Genomic DNA, 20,048 nt, shown 5'->3' on the forward strand with positions numbered 1-20,048 from the left:
GTGGCTAAACAAAATGTGGTGATTTCAGTGGAACATTATTTGGCATTTAAAAGAAATGAGGTATTGATACATGCTACACAAGGATGAACCTTGAAAGTACTGTGCCAGTTACAAAATGTCCAGACCCAGCAAAGTGGATTAGTGGTTGCTTAGGGCTGGAGGAGTTGGGAGGTGATGGGGAGTGACTGCTAATGAGTGCAGTGTTTCTTTTTTGTCTGAAGAAAATGTTCTAAATTAGATAGTGGTGATGGTTGCACATCTAAAAACCATTCAGTTGTATACTTAAAAGGGTAACTTGTGTGACATGTAAGTTATATCTCACTAAAGTTGTTATTTAAAAAAGTATATGTATAGATGCATTTGCTTCCATGAGCATAAATTATCTCCAGAATGATACACATTGGTTGCTTCTGGGAAAGAGCTGGGTTCCTATGCGGGCCAGGGTGGGAGGAAGATTTTTACTAAAAGCCTTTATATCTATTGTATTTTGTGCCTTGTAATAATTTTAACTATTTTACAAATAAATGTTGAATAATAAAGGTGTTAATAACTCATCTCCTCTCTTGATTTTATGTGATCAGGTCCTTCAGGGGTTAGATTATCTACACAGTAAGTGCAAGATCATTCATACTGACATAAAGCCGGAAAACATTTTGATGTGTGTGGACGATGCATATGTGAGAAGAATGGCAGCCGAGGCCACTGAGTGGCAGAAAGCAGGTGCTCCTCCTCCTTCAGGGTCTGCAGGTGAGGGGCTGAGCCAGCTTTGTTTCAGTCCGTGTAGGGGCATTGAGAACCTGCAAAGTTGTACATTGGAGGCAGTTGAGTCAAACGTGTGCATATTAGGAACTTTTGTAAGAGCCCGATAACTAGAAATAACTTGACCTTTTTCTTGAGAAGGAAGATGCCCCAGTTAAGATGTACTTTAATATTTGAATTACTTAACTTTGTCCTCCCTTAAAAGGTCATTGAATTCTTACCTTCTGCTTTATCTCCATTTGCACACTGTCTTGTGTTGCATACTTCTCTTCAGAGGTGTGTATAGCCACAGGTTTCATGTAGGTGACCTGTAGTCATCAGAAGGGAAGTCAGAAGTCATACTTCCCTTTCTCCAGTGAGTATAGCTACATCAGTCTAACTGGTGGGCTTAGCATTAGTTACAGAAGACTTCAGGGTGGGAGAAGGCCAACTGACTTGAGTATTGGTGTATGGAGTTTTATTTCTGATTTTCACAGAGTGTCATGGGGCAGTGAAGTGTGGACAGTGCTTTCACCCTCTCTTCACGTGCTCTCTGCCCTAGTGTGTTGTCAGGCAAGCACGAGGACTGCAGGGTGGAAGCCCTCTGGTCTGGCTTTGGGAGATGCACCACTTCTGAATCTCGTTTTCTACCATCAGGGTGTTTTTTAGATCATGGAACCACAGTCTATAAAGCTTTTGAGACTGGCCAAGTCTGTTCATGTGATTTCTAGAGTATTTGACTTACTTTAGCTGTATAAACTTGTGAAATAGTTTTCAATCATAGATGTGTAAATTAATTGTTCTGAAATGTGTAAATTGTTCTTATCTGTCAGTGCTTTGGGATTGTCTGTTTTTGCAATGAATGGGTATTTAATTTTAGATAAATAAGAGAAAGGACTCCATGTGAACCACTGTGGCTTTGCCTTTTAAGAGCCAGTCATCTGAGTTCTTTATGTCTCTACGATTAAGAAGCTTTAATATTTAACGGTTGTTGAAGTTGCATAGCCATTAAAAGGCAGTAGTTATTTCATTTTACAGTCCACATTACCTACATAAAGATAAGTATCTATTTCACTCTAAATGTTCATTTTGTTTTCTGTTTTGTTTTGTTTTAGTGAGTACTGCTCCACAGCAAAAACCCGTAAGTACTTACACATATGCTTATATTCACCTCCATGTCAAAAGTGACTATTCATTATTGAACTTTTCTAATAGTAACATTAGTTTCTATTTCTTCCTGAAACAAATTTTCACTAAGGATTGTTTGGGGGAATTGGTTGTACATTTTTTTGTTCCTTTCTAAATCACAGATGTTGTAGTATATTTTAATGTAAAAGACAGTCATGTTTATAAATGCTGGGTATCCTTGAATATGTAAGACAATGTTTTGATAAGGTGAAGTGGTTTTTAGAGTTGGAATAATTAGAGTTCATCCAAATTCTGTCTTTGTTTTCCTCATGCACTTTCTGGAGTGCTGTTGGCCGAGTCTGGTAAAATGTGAGGTTATAGAGATAGAGTTTTAAGTGTGATTATTCCAAAAACACTTTTTATTATTTCTAATTTGCCTCCAAGTTACCTGTTTTTCTGAAGCTGCTGTGCTAATTTTTTTTCCAGCTAGTAGTTAAATATGAAAGAGTATTATCTATGTGGTCCTGTCAAAGCACTGAATGCGAGCAAATGAAACAGGCTGTTTGGAATTAAATCCTACCCCAGCGGACCTAAACCTGGCTTGGTTCCAGTTGAGCATAAAACATATATATGTCTTGAGTTGGTGGGTCACCTACAAGTTTTAAAAGATCTTTATGAACCAAAAGCCTTTGGAAGGAAATGTGCAGAACTTCAGAGTGCTGCCAGCAGCCCTCAGTTTGGAATGAAAGTCCCAATAGGAGCGTGAGCTGTAAGAATTATGCCACCTGGCCTGCTGAGTTCTGCCGTGGCTTGAGCAGCTTGTTCTGATTATTGATTCTGTGATAGACTGGAGGCTCTCATTGCCAGTACTTTCCAAGTCAGATGGCCATGATTGCAGGCAGACTGAAACCATGGCTTTTTCTTTTTTCCCTTTACTTCATATGCTCATTTCTCACAGTTCCTGCAGTCTTGGCTGTTGATAACAGCTCGGTGTGTGAGACCCAAACACAAACAGTGCTGTTGACCAACAGTGAATGAAGTACACCTGTTTTGGCAGAATGTTGAGTAAGACAGTTAAGGAGAGGGGACACGGTTCTTTTATAGACAGGCAGCAGCAACCAAAACTTGCAAGAGGCGCTTCTTGTTTAAAGGCAAGAGTAACTCAGCATATTTAGTTCTTAGAGTTTAAAGGGAAAAGGTATATCCCTCCAAGGCCAAGAGCCGGTAGTAGTCCCGTTACTTGGTATTAGCACTGGTTTCTTCTTTCTGGTTTTGCTGTAACCCTAACCGTGATGTGGATCGCGTGTCTAGGCATGTGATTTTAATTGACTACGCCCTGAGAAAAACAGACTGTGCTGGTATTTGCCATGCTGCCAGCACTTACGCTGTTGCATAGTGCTTTAAAAAAGAAGCAAACTGACCTGTGGTATTTTCTTAACATGTTGTAGGTAGGAAAAATATCTAAAAACAAAAAGAAAAAACTGAAAAAGAAGCAGAAAAGGCAGGCTGAGTTACTGGAAAAGCGCCTGCAGGAAATAGAAGAATTGGAGCGAGAAGCTGAAAGGAAAATAATAGAAGAAAACGTCACATCAGCTGTACCTTCCAATGAGCAAGATGATGAATACCCCCCAGAGGTGAAACTAAAAACAGCAGGATTAGAGGAGTCAGCTGAGGGAGAGACTGCAAATGACAACGGTCAGTGAAACCTGGAGACAGGGCTGCATAGGAGCCCCAGGAGCTCCCACAGTAGGGACCTGCCAGGTCACCATGCAGGGTGACTTGGTGCTGCTGCTGCTGCTTCAGACATGAGGGTGATTCTCTCCAAGTCCCTATTGGAGAATATGGGGAGCTATCTGGTACTTGCTTTGTAAAATGTGTGCCAGAAATATGTTAATACTTCAAAATATTTTTTTTAAAAACTGGAAAACATCTGAGAAACACCGTCTTTATCATGCTAAGGATTGTCCTTCATTTTGTAGTTAAACTTTTACCTAACGGTAGTGTACCCTAGACCTTTTCTGAAGATTATAGAGGAGAGGGTAGAAATGGAAGTACCGCTCCATTTATGCTCATTTTCCCTAAGAAGCTAGCGTTTTCTACTGAGTAGGCCAGTTGTATCATAAATGAAAAATAATATTTAGAGAATCTAAAGATTTTACCCTGAGAGCCAAGAGGTGTTTGCTGTATAGCACATGAAGTTAGCACATTTGAACATGTCTCTTGTTGCAGGAGATAAGTGCCTACTGCACTCTGTTAAGGAGAGTGACAAGTTCTATTTCTTGCCCTTCAACTTTTTAAGGTGAAGCTGAGGACCAGGAGGAGAAAGAAGATACTGAGAAGGAAAACACTGAGAAAGATGAAGACGACGTTGAACAGGAGCTCGCAAACATAGACCCTACTTGGATAGAATCACCCAAAACCAATGGCCATGTTGAGAATGGCCCCTTCCTACTGGAACAGCAGCTGGATGATGAGGACGATGAGGAGGAGGATTGCCCAAATCCCGAGGAGTATAATCTCGATGAGCCACATGTGGAAAGCGATTACACATACAGCAGCTCCTACGAACAATTCAATGGTGAATTGCCAAATGGACGACACAAAATTCCTGAGTCACAGTTTCCAGAGTTTTCCACATCATTGTTCTCTGGGCCTTTAGAACCTGTGGCTTGTGGCTCTGCACTTTCTGACGGGTCCCCGCTTACCGAGCATGAGGAAAGCAGTCCATCCCATGACAGAAGCAGGACAGTTTCAGCCTCCAGCACTGGGGATTTGCCAAAAAGTAAGTGTCCCTTCCCATCAGGTGTCTGCTTTCAGGGGCCCAAGTGTCACACCCTCGACACATGCTGTGAAGGGAATTGGCTGAAGGTGGAATAGCCGTGTATGTGTGCGTTAACCATATTCATTTTATTACTTTTGTACTCATGAATAAGTTAACATGGTTTTAAATATATTCTGTGCCACTAGGCTTTCTTTTGCTCTCTGCGTATTGGATCCCATTTCTGAGTTTTTTTCCTTCTTCCTGTGTTTAGTTAGTGATCATATATTTGCAAAACCCCTCCAAGTCTAACATCTTACACCTGTAGTTTTCTAGAATGTGTAGTTTAATTTATAATTTTACTTCCATCTGATAGTGTAAAATTTAGTTTTTGGGTTTTTGTTTTGTTTTGTTTCTATTCAAGGAAGAATGTACCTACTCTTTATCTGTATTGAGAAAGAAGTGTCCTACTTTATTTTGATAGTTGTTCTTGATTGTAAGACTCTCCTATTGATGTTTTAAAGGAGGCAGCATGGATTTAAATGTGATGATGATGTATATCAAACCCTGATTTTGAGGGTGAATGCCACATGACAGATCTCTGCCTGTGGCATGCCAGGGGACTTCAGTAGGCAAACACTGGGTGTCACAGTTGATTTCCATTCTGGCCCACAGTGGAAAAACTCAGAAACCGCCTCTGCTCCCTCTGCTGACAAGAATGTTAGCACATGGTGAGACAGTTGATGAGCCAGCCCTGCAGATAGCTCAAGATGTTCTCCTGCCCCTTTGATTCCAGTAGCCAGGAAGCCTCCTGCAGAGCCCTCACTGTACTCATTGGCCACAACTAGTCATCCTAAGGATATGTTTTTTTCCACTTGGACAGACGCATTCTGCTCCTGTTAACCTTTACCCTGACCAGAGGGTTTGAAGGTGCTTAAAAAAAAATGCTTTCACAAGGAATGTAGCCTCATCTAAGGAAAAGCTCACCTTTAGTCTCCTTTGGGCTCATTCTACTCACATACTACTGCTGACACTTTTGGTTACCAAGTGTATGTGGGGGGGGGTGTGGTTTCCCCACAGTAAACAATTCTCTGACACCAGCTAGGTGTGTCTTGCAATTTAAAGTCTGACACTTCTTGGAGATAGTGTCAGATCCCAGGGTTAAGAGCTCAGTCTTACAAGACTGTGGTTCCCCCCCCCCCCACACACACCTGTCACACGTCCATGTTGTCACCTGTGCTTCTGAATGATCAGCTGTAAGTCAGAGGTTTCCGTGACGCCGTCCTGGGGTTGGATTAATTTGTTAGAGCAGCTCACAGAACTCAGGAATAACAGTTTACTTGTTAGATAATCAGTTTATCAAGAAAAGGATGGAACAGCCAGATGGACGGGGTGCATAGGGCATGGTGCATGGGAAAGGCGGGAGGCCTTCATGCTCTTTCTAGACGTACCACCTTGCCTGCAGTCTCTCACGCATTCCTTCATGTCATAGACTCATGGATTCTTTTTTCTTTCTGATTAACACATGGAAGTGTGTGTTATCATCATTTATAAGCTTTGTTTTTTAATGCCAGAATTATCCCAAATTTGGTCTGTGTGAGCCTCTTCAAGTTGGCTCTTCAGTCCATTTGACACAACCCCATTATTCTTGGTGGTTCCTTGCTTTTCTAGAACCACGTGCCCCAGGTTCATATTTTCCCTGCCCCAGGCTGGAGTCAGCCATGTCTCCAAGTAACTTTTGCTGTTAATATTTTTTAAATGTTTTATAATGTACATAATATATCGGAACAGTAGTATACAAAATGTATAAACATGCATATATTGAAATGAGTGTTGAAACATCTATTGATGGAGTAAACAGTGAAAAAGTTTAGTAATCTCAAGTGTAGCATAGTCTCTTCCCTATTTATTTTTAATTAATTAAAAAAATTTATTGGCTGCATTGTCTCTTTGTTGCTGCGCGTGGGCTTTCTGTAGTTGCTGAGAGTGGGGCTACTCTTCAGTGCGGTGCTCGGGCTTCTCATTGTGGTGGCTCCTCGTTGTGGAGCACGGACTCTAGGTGTGGACTTCAGTATTTGTGGCTCGTGGACTCTAGAGTGCAGGCTCAGTAGTTGTGGCACACAGGCTTAGTTGCTCCACAGCATATGGGATCTTCCCAGACCAGGGCTCAAACCTGTGTCCCCTGCATTGGCAGATGGATTCTTAACCACTGCGCCACCAGGGAAGCCCTTCCCCTTTTATTTTTAAGACCTAATGACAAGTGTCTGTGTGAACATGGCGTGCCTGCTTATGCTTTTGTGCCTTTGCTGATGCTTTTCCTCCTGCTTGGAATGCTTCCTCCTGTTCGTTTGGGCACACTTTTCTTTTGTTGGGTCCTCCCTGTGTTCCCTGGCAGGTCCCAGTTCTTGTTCCCCTCTTTTCCTGCTAGTCATATTTTCTTCACTGTGTGGTAATTGTTCTTTTCCACTGTTTTCCTCCTCACTAGAATGTAAACTGTTTGAGAGTGCTGTGCGTTTCTATCTTTGTATCCTCAGAGTGCTGTGTGTTTCTATCTTTGTATCCTTAGCATCTAACTCAGTGCTAAGATAAGCTTTTATTGAATAATGAACCAGCAAATCAGTGATACCTGACTGTATTGTTCCACTCTTCCTGTTCTCTCACCTTTTCCCATTCACAGTCAGAATTTTACTTTTTTACACATATTCTGTCCCCAGCACCCTGTCAGTTGTATGAATATATTGCATCATGGAGAAATAGGGGGCCAATTTTTTGTTTGTTTGTTCTTGTTTTTTGTTTTCACCGATCCAGGTCCCTTACCAAGCTGACCTTTTCATTGATCTAGTCATTTATTTGGAGGCACTCAGTTTGGGTTTCCAGCCTTGTCTTTGGATATCCGTGGACAGCCTCCCACATGGAGGGGGGGGGGTGTTTTGTTTCCTGTGTGGAAAGGGTATGGCCTAGAGACTGGAGGTTGGCCACCAGGTACTACAAGAACATGAGGCAAGAGAAATATCTACTTAGTTTGTGTATATCCTTGTCGTTACAGCAGAGTATATATGTTAGGAAATAGTAGAAGAAAAGCTGGGGTCACAATGAGAAGACTGAGGAAGGACTTACATGCCAGGCTAAAGAAAATGAACCTCTCCCTGGAGTAATTATAGCCATTAAAGGTTGAGAGGAGGAGGCAGGATTCCTCTTGGGTTATTAGCTGCCGTAGCATGTATCTGGACTAAGCATGTCTGGAGGAGACCCAGGAGCAGGATGGTACCTGCAAGGTGTATGTTGAATCCTTTCACCCTCACCTAGCAGTGACCATGTCAGCGGCAGTGCTGGCTGGGCTGCTGAAACATGACTCCACACTGTTCTCTCTCCTGCTGTTGCTCCCTGGTCTGTTCCCTGTGGAGCAGTCCAGAGAGAGCTTTTTAAAGCATACCCGCCCCCCATCTCCAGTGTATTTCCACACAGCATACCCCCAGAGGCATCATTCTGTAAAGCTCACAGTCCTGTGCAGTCCGTCCCCAGCTGCTGTCTTTCTGATATCATTCCCCACCCGCCTCTATTTCCCCTGCTCATTCTGCACCTCCCACACTGTCTTCTTTCTGAAGTTCCTCAAGGGTGCAAGCTTGTTTCTGCCTCTTGGTGCTTTACACTTGCTGTCTTCTCTGCCCACATCTTCTCTCCTCCATGCCTCCCTTCTCTCAGGCCTCTCCTCAAACATCACCTTCTCAGAAAAGACACACACCCCCTCCCCCCAGCCCAGGCCAGATATCCTTATCAGTATCCATTTCCTTTCTCTGCTTTGTTTTTCTTCTTAGCACATAGAGCTACTTGACATGGTATGTGAATCATTCCTTTCATTTACTTTATTGCCCATATTCCCAACAAGTGTGTGAATTTCCTAATTTGGGGTGTGGTGGCGGAAACTTGTATGTCTTGTTCATGCTCTTCCCAGTGCCAGGACGTCTGGCATGTAGAGGGAACTCAGTAAATACTTGGTGAACAAATAGGTCAGGTTTGGGCATTAAATCTCCTAATTCTGCTCTTTGCTTGGGCTGGTAGTGAATATCCTGCATATAAAGAGGGTATTCATGCCTTCCTTGTAAGGATGTTTTAAACATAAAGTATCCGTGTGGGCCTAGCACAGTGCCTTGCAGATAAGTGATGACGGCTATTTCATCACTGAGGCCCCGCTGGCTGCTGGTTCCCAGGGTCACCTCACACAGAGTGAACACAGTGTCACCCAGAGACCAGCTTATCAGAATGACTTAAGGGCCCTAGCCCTTCCTGAAGTGAAAGCTTCCCTCCTCTCTCTTCCCACTTTTCATTCCTTCCTTGATAGAAGCAGAGAGCAGGAAAGAGCTGTGATACTTGCATAATAGTGACTGAATCATGGGAGGTGATCTGATTTCTGGGCAGAGCAAAATTTGTATGATTACGCAGCAAGTGTGAGTGTCCCTGTGTTTAAGTAAGCCTTTTTGAGTGTTGTAGTCAGGTAACCTTTTAGAGATACCTAGAGCGGGAAACTGTCACACTGGGAAAAGAAATGCAAGCTGATTCTCTTCTACCTCCTTTGTGTTCTTAATACAGTTAAATTTTTGAGGTAAATTCGCTAGTATCATTTGGAATGCATTGTGTGCTGGGTAACCATGCATAGATGCAAACCAGGAGGACAACAGCAAGTCACCAAAGAGACTTTGTCTAGTGCTCATAAACTAGGGATATTAAATACAGAGAAACTGTACTGGTGGTCCCTGAATTAATGGTTCAACTTTATGATGGTGTGAAAGTGAAACGCATTCTGTAGAAGCTGTACTTCATTTTTTTTTTTAAGAACTTTTATTGAGATACAGTTAACAGACAATAAACAGCATATATTTAGAGTGTACAATTTGGTATCCCAATCTCCCAGTTCATTACCCCCAATCCTCCCCACTTTCCCCACTTGGTGTCCATGTGTTTGTTCTCTGCATCTGTGTCTCTATTTCTGCCTTGCATTTCCTCTTTCATAGCTGTTAGCATTTGCCTTATGTATTGAGGTGCTCCTATATTGGGTGCATAGATATTTATAATTGTTATCTCCTCTTCTTGGATGGATCCCTTGATCTTTATGTAATGTCCTTTCTTGTCTCTTGTAACATTTTCTATTTTAAAGTCTATTTTATCTGATATGAGTATCAGTACTCCAGCTTTCTTTTGATTTCCATTTGCATGGAATATCTTTTTCCATCCCCTCACTTTCAGTCTGTATGTGTCCCTAGGTCTGAAGTGGGTCTCTTGTAGACAGCATATATATGGGTCTTGTTTTTGTATCCATTCAGCCAGTCTGTGTCTTCTGGTTGGTGCATTTAGTCCATTTACATTCACAGTAATTATTGATATGTATGTTCCTATTACCATTTTCTTAATTGTTTTGTTGTTGTTTTTGTAGATCCTTTTCTTCTCTTATGTTTCCCGCTTAGAGAAGTTCCTTTATCATTTGTTGTAGGGCTGGTTTGGTGGTGCTGAATTCTCTTAGCTGTTGCTTGTCTGTAAAGCTTTTGATTTCTCCATCGAATCTGAATGAGATCCTTGCTGGGTAGAGTATTCTGGTATTCTTGGTTGTAGGTTCTTCCCTTTCATCACTTGAAATATATCATGCCACTCCCTTCTGGCTTGCAGAGTTTCTGCTGAGAAATCAGCTGTTAAGCTTATGGGAGTTCCCTTGTATGTTATTTGTCATTTTTCCCTTGTTGCTTTTAATAACATTTCTCTGTCTTTGATTTTTGTCAACTTGACTAATATATGTCTTGGCATGTTTCTTCTTGGATTTATCCTTCCTGGGACTCTCTGTGCTTCCTGGACTTGGGTAGCTCTTTCCTTTCCCATGTTAGGGAAGTTTTCAACTATAATCTCTTCCAGTATTTTCTCAGGTCCTTTCTCTCTTGTCTCCTTCTGGGACCCCTATAATGTGAATGTTGGTGCGTTTAACATGATCCCAGAGGTCTCTTAGTCTGTCTTCAGTTCTTTTCATTCTTTTTTCTTTATTCTTTTCTGCATCAGTGATTATCACCATTCTGTCTTCCAGGTCACTTATTCGCCCTTCTTGCCTCCGTTAATCTGCTATTGGTTCCTTCTAGTGTATTTTTCATTTCCGTTATTGTGTTGCATATCTGTTTGTTTGCTCTTTAATTCTTCTAGGTCTTTGGTAAACTTTCCATCTTTGCATCCAGTCTTTTTTCAAAGTCCTGGATCATCTTCACTATCATTATTCTGAATTCTTTTTCTGGAAGGGTGCCTGTCTCCTCTTCATTTAGTTGTTTTTCTGGGGCTTTATCCTGTCCCTTCATCTGATACAAAGTCCTCTGCTTTTTCATTTTCTCTCTCTGTGGCTGTGGTTTTCAGTTCCACAAGATGGAATACTGCTGATACTGCTTGATGCTGCTGTCTGCCCTCTGGTGGCGGAAGCTGTCTAGGAGCCTCCTGTACTTCATGTTTTGAACTGTGGTCTTTTCCTGGGGTAGCAATACACTGCACGGTCCCCCCTTGTAATGCTTAACATAACCCAGCCAGCCACGCCATCATGCGGATGAACTGCCGGCACACGTGCAACCACTCTGTACCCAGACAGCCCTTCTGTTTCTCACTTTCAGTACAGAATGCAATGAATTACATGAGATATTCAACACTTTATTATGAAGTAGGCTTTGTGTTGTTTTTGCCCTGTGGGCTAACGTAAGTGATGTTGAAGGTACTAGGCTCATCTGTGACATGTGCTAGGGATGTGTATTAAATGCATTTTGAACCTATGATGTTTTCACCTTGAGATGGGTTTTTTGGAACATAACCCCACACATTGAAGATGTGTGTTGTTGTGTTTTTAAGGTATATTTCCTCTAGCGGAAGTGATTCATGTGAGATGTCTTTAGAACAACAACTGGGACAGGGTGGTGGTTTCGGATCCCCTCTTTCCACTTGAGTACCCTCAATGGCAGCTCACTCAGTTGGAACCTGCAGCTTCAACCTCATATCCTGTCAGGCCTTTATTCTGAGTTGTTTGGGGTGGTGGAACCCACCGCTTGGCCACCCATCCTCTCTCTGCCCCTGGGGCTTTGGCTGGTCCCTCACTGACCATTTAGAAGCCTTGGCCTTGGAGGGTGGTCTGTCTGATGGCAGGCAGCGCAGAGCCCCTGGGTCTGGCCAGCCAGGCACTACCATAGCTCTCCTGTGTTTGGTCTTTTTTCATTTTTCATTTTTGATTGGGGAGGTGTGGTCCCTTTTTCTTCCTCCTTTGGAGAACTGAGCCTCAAAGAGTTTAAGTCATTTGCCAGAGTCTTATAACTTGTAGATGTTGAAACTTAGATTTGAATCCAGGTCTGCAAACCTGAAGTTCCGTTTTCTTGTCTGCTGATTCTCTTTTATTAAATGACAAGAGGGATTCATCTGGCCATTTCTGGTGCCGGCCATCTGTCTTTTGGGTCAGCATTTTTATGTTTCTTCGGAACTCGATTTCTCAGCCGATTCCCTGTTCACTGTGAACACCTTGCCTCTTCGTGTGGGTCTCTGTGCTGCTGTCCTTCTCATATTTCTGATTTCCTGTGTTTCTTCACCTCGGCTCATACCTGGCTTTTGGTGCGGCCTCACAGTGGATCAGCCAGTCTACAGTGGGCTGGCCTCAGTGGGTCCCTCATAAAGAGGGGTGTGGGCCTAGGGCAGACAGCAAGCAGGAACATGTGGGCCTGGCTGGCTCTGGTTGATCCGTAAGTCTGAGGAACAGGTCTTGAGGGTCAAAATGTTGCCCAGAGTTCTCTTGAGTTTTCTGGCCCCTCCTAGGGAGCTCTCTGGGCGCCCGGGTCCTGGGTGCCTTGCCTACTCACTGCCCTCTTCACGGTGCGCACGGCCTGGCCTTGCCGCCCACATAGGGTGCCGAGCTCCATAACACAGGTCTATCCAAAGGAGGGTCAGTCATTTCAGCAGGGCCCACCTTCGAATGCCCTGAAGGGTGTTTAATATTCTGCATTGAGTGGGCTTTTCTGTTTAGTCTGTGAGTACCATTTCAGAATTACTTCTAAAATAAATATAAAGCCATGGTTACAGCTCATCCTTTTCCAGAAATCCAAGCTTGTCGGTCACTTTGAGGTTTGATGGAGATGTTGACTCACTTCAGTGTTTTCCTTTTGCGCCTCACCACCTTCTTCTTCATCACTCACCCCCTGGTTAATCATGCTTGCTGCAGGCCTGGTCTGTGCTCGTCTGAGAAGCTCTTCTGGCCCCGCAGCCCTGAGAATCCCAGCCCTGTGCCTGCTGTTGAGAATCCCTCAGGATCCCTGGAGGTTGCAAGTGGCCCGGGTATTTGACAAGTTTGTGAGGGGCCTCAGAGGGCTCAGGCCACCTCAGACCTCCATTCTGGAGTGTTCCTTGTCCGAAGCTAAGCCAGAATTGATTAGTCACTGCCCTTAACCTGTATTTGGTCATCAGCCACCCTCTAACTGTCGAGGTCTCTGTGCTCAGCCCAGGCAGAGGGAGAGGTGGGGGGTGGGGGCCAGTTCGGAAGGGATTGGCACCTCCCCAGGGGAGTGTTCTCTCTGCCCTTAGGTTCAGTAATAACGCACTTCTGAACTAGACGGGGTCCGTTAGGGAACTGGCATGATCGAAGGAGGAGCAGAGAAAGGATGCAGGAACCAAGCAGGGCTGACCTAGAGGTGAAGGATGGGGAGAAAGAAGAAAGGGCAAGGCAGTGTCCGTGGGGTCTCTGGGCAGTTCTCTCTCTTGTGACGTATTGTCCAGTGATGGAGACAAAGAATTTAAATTCTTTTGAGTTCAACTTACAGGATTCCAGCCCTAAATGATCACCCACCACTCTTCTAGAAAAGGAGACTGTGCCCAGCAAGCATTGTGCGCGTACACGCAAACCACTTACCCAGGCACTAACCCTCCCGCTGTTTGCTCATGCCAGCAAAAACTCGGGCCGCCGACCTGTTGGTGAATCCCCTGGACCCGCGGAATGCAGATAAAATTAGAGTTAAAATTGCCGACCTGGGAAATGCTTGTTGGGTGGTAAGTAAAGTTTTCTTTCTAAAACATTTTGGTTGTGATCTTGTTTTAGAAGATGTTTTTCTTCTTTTTTAATGTCTGTGTTCCTCCACAGTAATGCAGTCTGTTCCCTTCCAGCATAAACACTTCACAGAAGACATCCAGACGCGTCAGTATAGATCCATAGAGGTTTTAATAGGAGCAGGTTACAGCACACCTGCTGACATTTGGAGTACGGCATGTATGGTAAGAACAGCCTTTGCCATTTTCCTTTGTGTAAAGGCTCATCCTTTTAGTTCCGGTGATGGGGCAGTCTCACCAGGGCCTGTGCTCTAAGCTTTTCTGACCATGAAGGTTGTCTACTGAGGGGTGGTTGAGGGGAAGTTTGCTGCCTTGGTTATCTTAAGAGACCCTCTCAGCTGTGTCCTTGGTTTGGTCTTGTGAGAGACGACCTCGTGAGGCCCTCTGTAGCCCATGGCCCCAGATTCAGACCTCAGCTGTGGTGATAATACTTCAGGTAGTTCTGTTGGTTTCTTGCAGGTTGTATGCAGTTTTCCCCCTCAGGCTGTGGAGGGAGATGAGATAGCTATGATTTAGGGGAAGGTTGTTTGAGGGGGTCTGACAGACCTTATCTCCTTACCTGGAAAGGAGAGGATTTCCCCACATACCAGTGTTTAATCTCTCGCCTTCTGTTAAGTAAGTCAGCCACGTGAGGCACCAGCAGCCTCTGTACGCTGTTTGACGGAGTCTGTTCCCACAGGCGGCTCAGCGATGGTTTTCCTCAGGGCCTCAGGATGCTTGTGGTTTCCCCAATATGCCATAGCCGTGTGTACTGTCACCTGTGTGCATCAAGAGTTTGGTTGTGTCTAAGCGCTCCCTAGCCCCACCAGTGCCTCTTCTCACCTCCTTCTCCCCATACCTGTGAACCAGTAAGCATGAGCGGTCCCCCTTCCATAAGTCAATTTCAGTTTCTTTCTTGGTCCTGTTTCCTGGCCAGTTTGTCACTTTCCTCTTAGTGGGCTGAGCTTTGTAGTCTTTTGTTGGCAAAGCGGATGCATGTATCTGTTGCTTAGGGTGGTGGTTCATGCTTTTCTTATTTCATATCATTTTTTCCCCAGATTCTCCTCTGATACTTAAATGAGTGTGTGTGTAAAGCTTGGTATTGTCTTCTCACTAAAAAAGCAATGCACAATAAATATAATTGTCTGTTATTCAAGGATTAATGTAGCACTTCTTTGGGTTGTGTCCTCTGGCGCTAAAGTATAGCATTGTTAGCAGGTTGTACTAAAACAACATGAAAAAAGTGTCTGTTCTGTGTCTTTCATGGTTGCAAGCAGTATGGCCAAACCGATCTAGAACAGAGTGCCTTTCTGTTCCTCTGTTGCTCTGACGGGTAATCCCAGAGAATAATTTTAAAATTAAGTCTCTCAATAAGTATCAAAACTGAGTCCTTTCCTTGCTAGGTATGGAAAAGGATGGTTAAAAGAACTGGTGGGCATGTCATGTTTTCTTTGAATGTAGGGATTCCTGTGTGGAAAGGAATCAGGCTCTCTCTGCATGAGTCTGGAGAGCAGGATGGGGTGGAGGGGCTGGAAAGCAGTGGGAGGCAGAGGCCAGGTCAGTAGAAGGGGAGCACTTTGAACAGTTGGAGCTGCAGGGGAGAAATGTTTTGTTTCAGGATGTGGTGAGGTCAGGCCTTACTTGTCTCCAGCAACACAGAAGGGGCCATATCAGGGCTGCCCTGATTTACACTCTGCAAACTCTTTCAACTCTGAAATCCTATGCTTCTAATTTTGGGTGTAAAAGTTTGGTGATATAACCAGAAAGGTAGGACAAGATCACAGATGTCGTAGAATAATGGTGGAGCGGTCAGTACAGTTTTATACCGGGCTGTCTTGCCTTCTGTGAGAGAAGAGCTTGTCCCTCCAAACCCTCTCCTGTCCTGCTGACCCCTGCAGATGCTGTGAATGGTGGCATCAATGTCCGGAGGAAACTTTTAAAGAAAAGCACTCACTCCATCTCCTTTTGCCTCCCTCCTTCCCAAGAAATGAAGCATAAGCTCCCTCAGTACTTCTAGGGCTGCTTATGAAGTTCTTTTGAATCAGTTTAAGGGTGATTTTCTGGGAGCAGAGACAAGCCTTCATTCTCACCCCAGCCCCTCCCCAGAGGGCATGGCTGAGAGGTCCCGGCTTGTTCTTCCTGGAGAACCTGGTAAAGATGAGGCCGTCTTTGGCCACCCCACCGTCTGTTGAAGTTTGAATATGTGACAGTACATTAAGTTCATACTACCAAGCTGTCATAAAGCACCAGATTGTTCTTGGTGGTAAAGCCCAGGGTCCTTTGTTATAAATGGCACCAGATCTTACAGAGACGCCAGCGGAGGTGAGAGAGGTGCTGCTGGCAGGGAGGAGCTTTCACAGTGGGACCAGGGCAGCACGGTGAGGCAGAACAGCTGGGATATGTCAAGTGTTGAATCTCTCTTTCTTTTCTTGAGCTTTGGAGCCCTCCAGATGGAAGTGCGCATGATCTAAAAGTTCTTTGTGGACCAGGCATTGATTGCTCTGCATTTGTGTTTCAGACTCCCTGAATAGGTATCTTTTTATGGGCTCCATGGTGAGCCCCAGTCAGTGCCATAGAGACAAGAAAAGCCAGTCTGACACGTTTCGCCAAACTTCTCAGCAGTGGTCACGTCACAAAAAGCATACGTGACCTTATTTGTTCAGAATGGGGTACTTTGACATAGGATGGCATTTCAGGAAGGTATCTGGTCTCCCCAGAGCCTGAGGACAGAGGCTGGACCAGGGGAAAGCCCTCTGAGGGGATTGGACCGAGTACAGAGGGAAGAACACAAAGTTCCCAAGTATTAAAAATAAACAGTAATAATAAAGGTTATGTTGAGGGTAACTTATTGAGTTGAAGGCAGTAATCTTTCATGGTTTCATAGTTGCCAGCATAAAAGCAGGTTGTAAAGTACAGAGGCTGGTGTTTTCATTGTATTGTGTTTACCCTGTTGTCTGTGTCCTGTCTGTTAAGAAATTCTTGTCACGCTTCAGAGAATCAGGACCTGATAACATGGCAAGGGAGTCTTCATCTTGCCTCTTCCTTTTTTCTTGTAAACCGTTTCTTTGATAGGCTTCTTCAGCTTCTGTTAGCTTGGAAATACATGGGTGCCAATCAAAATGGTCATCTTTCAAAGGACACTCCGCTGACATGCCAGTGCTGTGCTGGTCAGAAATGCGTGCAACCAGATGGAAATGTTTTTGAAAATTAATTAGAAGAGTGGAGGAGGACCCAAGGTGGTAATGGGCAGCTGGCGCTCTCCTTGGATCCATCATGCAACTTCCGAGGTCTTCTTTCTCCATTAGGGTTTCACCCTTTCCTCCTGGCGTGTGTCCCAGGCAAGGCAGACGCTTCCGGACATACAGTGTGTGATAATCCACTTGTTCCCCCGGACCTGTGGCCAAATGTGAGGCTTTTTACCCTGACCTGGGATTGACCCTAGTATATTTATTGTTTGTTGGCTGGAGAGGGGAGGCCCGGCAGCACCCAGACGACCACCTTACTCTGTGCTGAGACTTGGCACATCCGACTTCTGCTGAGACACAGGTCTGCTTCAGGGCAGGGATCCTGAGTTCATGAACTAGTGCTCGTTGTAGGGTAGCTGGTAACAGGCTTGTCATCCCCCTTCCCTCCTTTCTTAAAAAAGAAAAATACAAGGTGAGGAGATGCGGTCCTGGGCTGCGCACACCCACCTTGTTTCGCGAGCGGGGGTCCCCCTGCAGGCAGACAAGCCCTCCCTTTTGGGTGCCTGCCTGCACCCCATGATCCTCGGGGAGAGGGTGGGCTGGTGCGGTGCCAGCTCCTCGAGGCACCAGTGGGGAGGGCAGTGCCTTGAGAGCAGCGGGCGGTGCCGTAGCCACTGGACCCATAGGTGCCGGTGAAGCAGGGACAGGCCCCCGGGGCCTCCAGAACAGCCAGATCCAATACATAAGGGAAAAACCAAAAATGAGATTTAGCTTATTCTTTTTAAAACTACATTTAAATTCTTATTTAAAACATGTTTTTAAGAAACATGGTATTTGATCAACAGAGCAGTAGCATCTTTATGTTTAAAAACATCTTTATCGTTAGCAAATTAAACTCATGGTCCTGAGATGATTTTATGAACAAGGGACGTAGACTAACTGGCAGAAATGGAAACAAATGCCGCTCCCATTACCACCCCACCCCACCCCCAGTGAGCTTGGGGGGCCACCCTGCAACCAGGAAGCCCACTCTCCTTGCCATCCTCAGGGGGGCTGCACAGTCATCTGGTTCCTTCTGGCCTCGGGGGACAGAGCAAGAGGGGCTTCTTTGGTTCTAGAATTTCCTTCGGTTGAGTCAGAAATGAATGACATGATGATGAGTTGCTGAAAGGAGCCCCCAGTTACTGAGACATGAAGGTCTTTGCTTCATGAGAGCAGCAGCACCCGCCGTCCAGGGCCAGATGAGCCTGCGGGTTGCTGGCAGGCTCTGGGGTCAGACAGACCTGGGCCCTGGACTGAGTCCTTGTTCTACCGTTTAGAGTGCGGTGCTCCAGCCAGGCCTGCACACGGCTGCTTCATGCAGAATGAAGCAGAGAGATATAAAAATATTTCTGAAGCTTCTTTGAACTTTTGGCAAGAAGGGAGAGCCTGGTGTTGAGCCCTTTCAGGAGACTCTTTGGTTTGATTCAAATCCTCATAAAATGTAGGTCTCTTGTACCAGAAAAAGTTGCTGGCTTGGGGCCAGTCTCTGTGAAGCGCTTAGCATGTCATCTGTTGTATCCTAGGCATTTGAGCTGGCAACGGGAGACTATTTGTTTGAACCGCATTCTGGGGAAGACTATTCCAGAGATGAAGGTAAGTGCTGCTGCCTGCTGAACACCTCAGTCTGGGTCTCCTGAGAGTCCTGAACTTCTGGAGGATGTTGTCTTTTTGCACCAAAATAGAGCTGTGTTTTGATTTTCAAACACCAAATTCAGATGCTTTCCCTTTGAGCTTGAAGCCCCCTCAGTCACAGTGACTGGGCAGAGCCTCCTGGCGCAGGCTACACTGTGGAGAGCCCTCGGGCCTCAGCCCGCCCCCTCGCCGCTGCCTCCTGCAGACCTGAGCCCAGCTGGCCGGGAGAGGACAGGCCAGATGAACCCGAAGCCTCTCCATGGTCCTTTTGTCCACTGATCTGCTGCCCATTTCTCTGTCCTGTTGGGGGCTGAATTTAAACCCAGGGAATTCTGGCTTGAATTCCATCTGCAAACCTTACCATCTCCATGCTTATTTGCTTGCGATGCTGGGGTCGCCTGGGGTGAGCTGGCGTCAGTCACTGTTAATGCTCCAAATGGGGCCTGAGGCCTGCCAGTCCCAGAAGCCTCTGCATGGATGTGCTGCAGACATTGTTGATTTGAATCTATTTCTGATTTTTTACTAATTTCAATTTTTCCCCCTCTTCTTTTATCCCATCCTTCCCTTTGCCCCTCCCATTCCCGTATCCTTTTTTTCTCTCCTCCATAGACCACATAGCCCACATCATAGAGCTGCTAGGCAGTATCCCAAGGCACTTTGCTCTATCTGGAAAATATTCTCGGGAATTCTTCAATCGCAGAGGTAGTACCTCTTCTTTTTGAAAAGCGCCACGATGCAGACAGAAATGGAATAGCAGCTGCTGATTGTAGTGTTAATGGTGACAAAGGCATTTCTCCTAAATTCCAAAAGCGACCCAGCAGAATTCCTATGCTGATTTCAGAGTTGAGAAGGAGACCACGTTTGGCCCCGAGCTGTGGTCACCCTGTGCATCAGCTCCTCCGCGGTGCCTGGAGCCTGGCTGCTTGGGCAGAGCCTGTGCCCTGGTTGCTGAGGCAGCTCTCTGTTTCTGTCTGCACGGGCGATGGCGGTGTCTGCATGCAGTGTACTGATTAAACTGTCGTGTGTTTCTGTTTTGCTGGCAATGTTTCCCAATGCAGATCACATAGCATTGATCATTGAACTGCTGGGGAAAATCCCTCGAAAATACGCTATGTTGGGGAAATATTCCAAGGAGTTTTTCACCAGAAAAGGTAACGGTATTTATGCAACACTAATTTTCAGCATAATCCTCTCCCAAAGGAGAAATTAGTGCATTCGCATTTGGGCAGTGGAGAAAGATCTGGACTTCTACAGCTGGGGGACTCTGCTGAAGAAAGCTCTCAAGAAATAAAGAATCATCTGATATCTGTGGAATAAGAATTTTGTAAGAGAACAATCTTCCGAAAATCCTTTGATCTCCTCCACACCGCTCCTTTACACTAAGCACCAACCCATGTAGTCAAGTATTTATAAAAAGAGTTTAAATGATTTTTAGAAAGCAGCTAGACTTACCTTTCCATTTTCCGTGTTGTTCCTGGAGCCAGAGTGGTTTTGCT

At 45.0% G+C, this 20,048-nt stretch overlaps 1 protein-coding gene across 16 annotated transcripts in view; it reads left to right on the top strand.

Annotated features, from left to right (window-relative positions):
• Nucleotides 1-20,048, top strand: part of SRPK2 (SRSF protein kinase 2) — a 257,349-nt gene that overhangs the window by 225,577 nt on the left and 11,724 nt on the right. For 8 of the 16 annotated variants that reach the window (XM_057732327.1, XM_057732317.1, XM_057732320.1 and 5 more), the window contains 9 exons: nt 582-747; nt 1,854-1,879; nt 3,315-3,561; nt 4,166-4,648; nt 13,557-13,657; nt 13,772-13,879; nt 18,444-18,513; nt 19,162-19,254; nt 19,611-19,703. In XM_057732327.1, coding sequence (XP_057588310.1) covers nt 582-747; nt 1,854-1,879; nt 3,315-3,561; nt 4,166-4,648; nt 13,557-13,657; nt 13,772-13,879; nt 18,444-18,513; nt 19,162-19,254; nt 19,611-19,703 — 1,387 coding nt within the window. The remainder of the gene's footprint in view (nt 1-581; nt 748-1,853; nt 1,880-3,314; nt 3,562-4,165; nt 4,649-13,556; nt 13,658-13,771; nt 13,880-18,443; nt 18,514-19,161; nt 19,255-19,610; nt 19,704-20,048) is intronic. The other 8 variants (XM_057732323.1, XM_057732328.1, XM_057732332.1 and 5 more) reach the window with 3 other exon arrangements.

This window comes from Hippopotamus amphibius, chromosome 4, assembly GCF_030028045.1.
Source record: "Hippopotamus amphibius kiboko isolate mHipAmp2 chromosome 4, mHipAmp2.hap2, whole genome shotgun sequence".
Lineage (NCBI taxonomy): Eukaryota > Metazoa > Chordata > Mammalia > Artiodactyla > Hippopotamidae > Hippopotamus > Hippopotamus amphibius.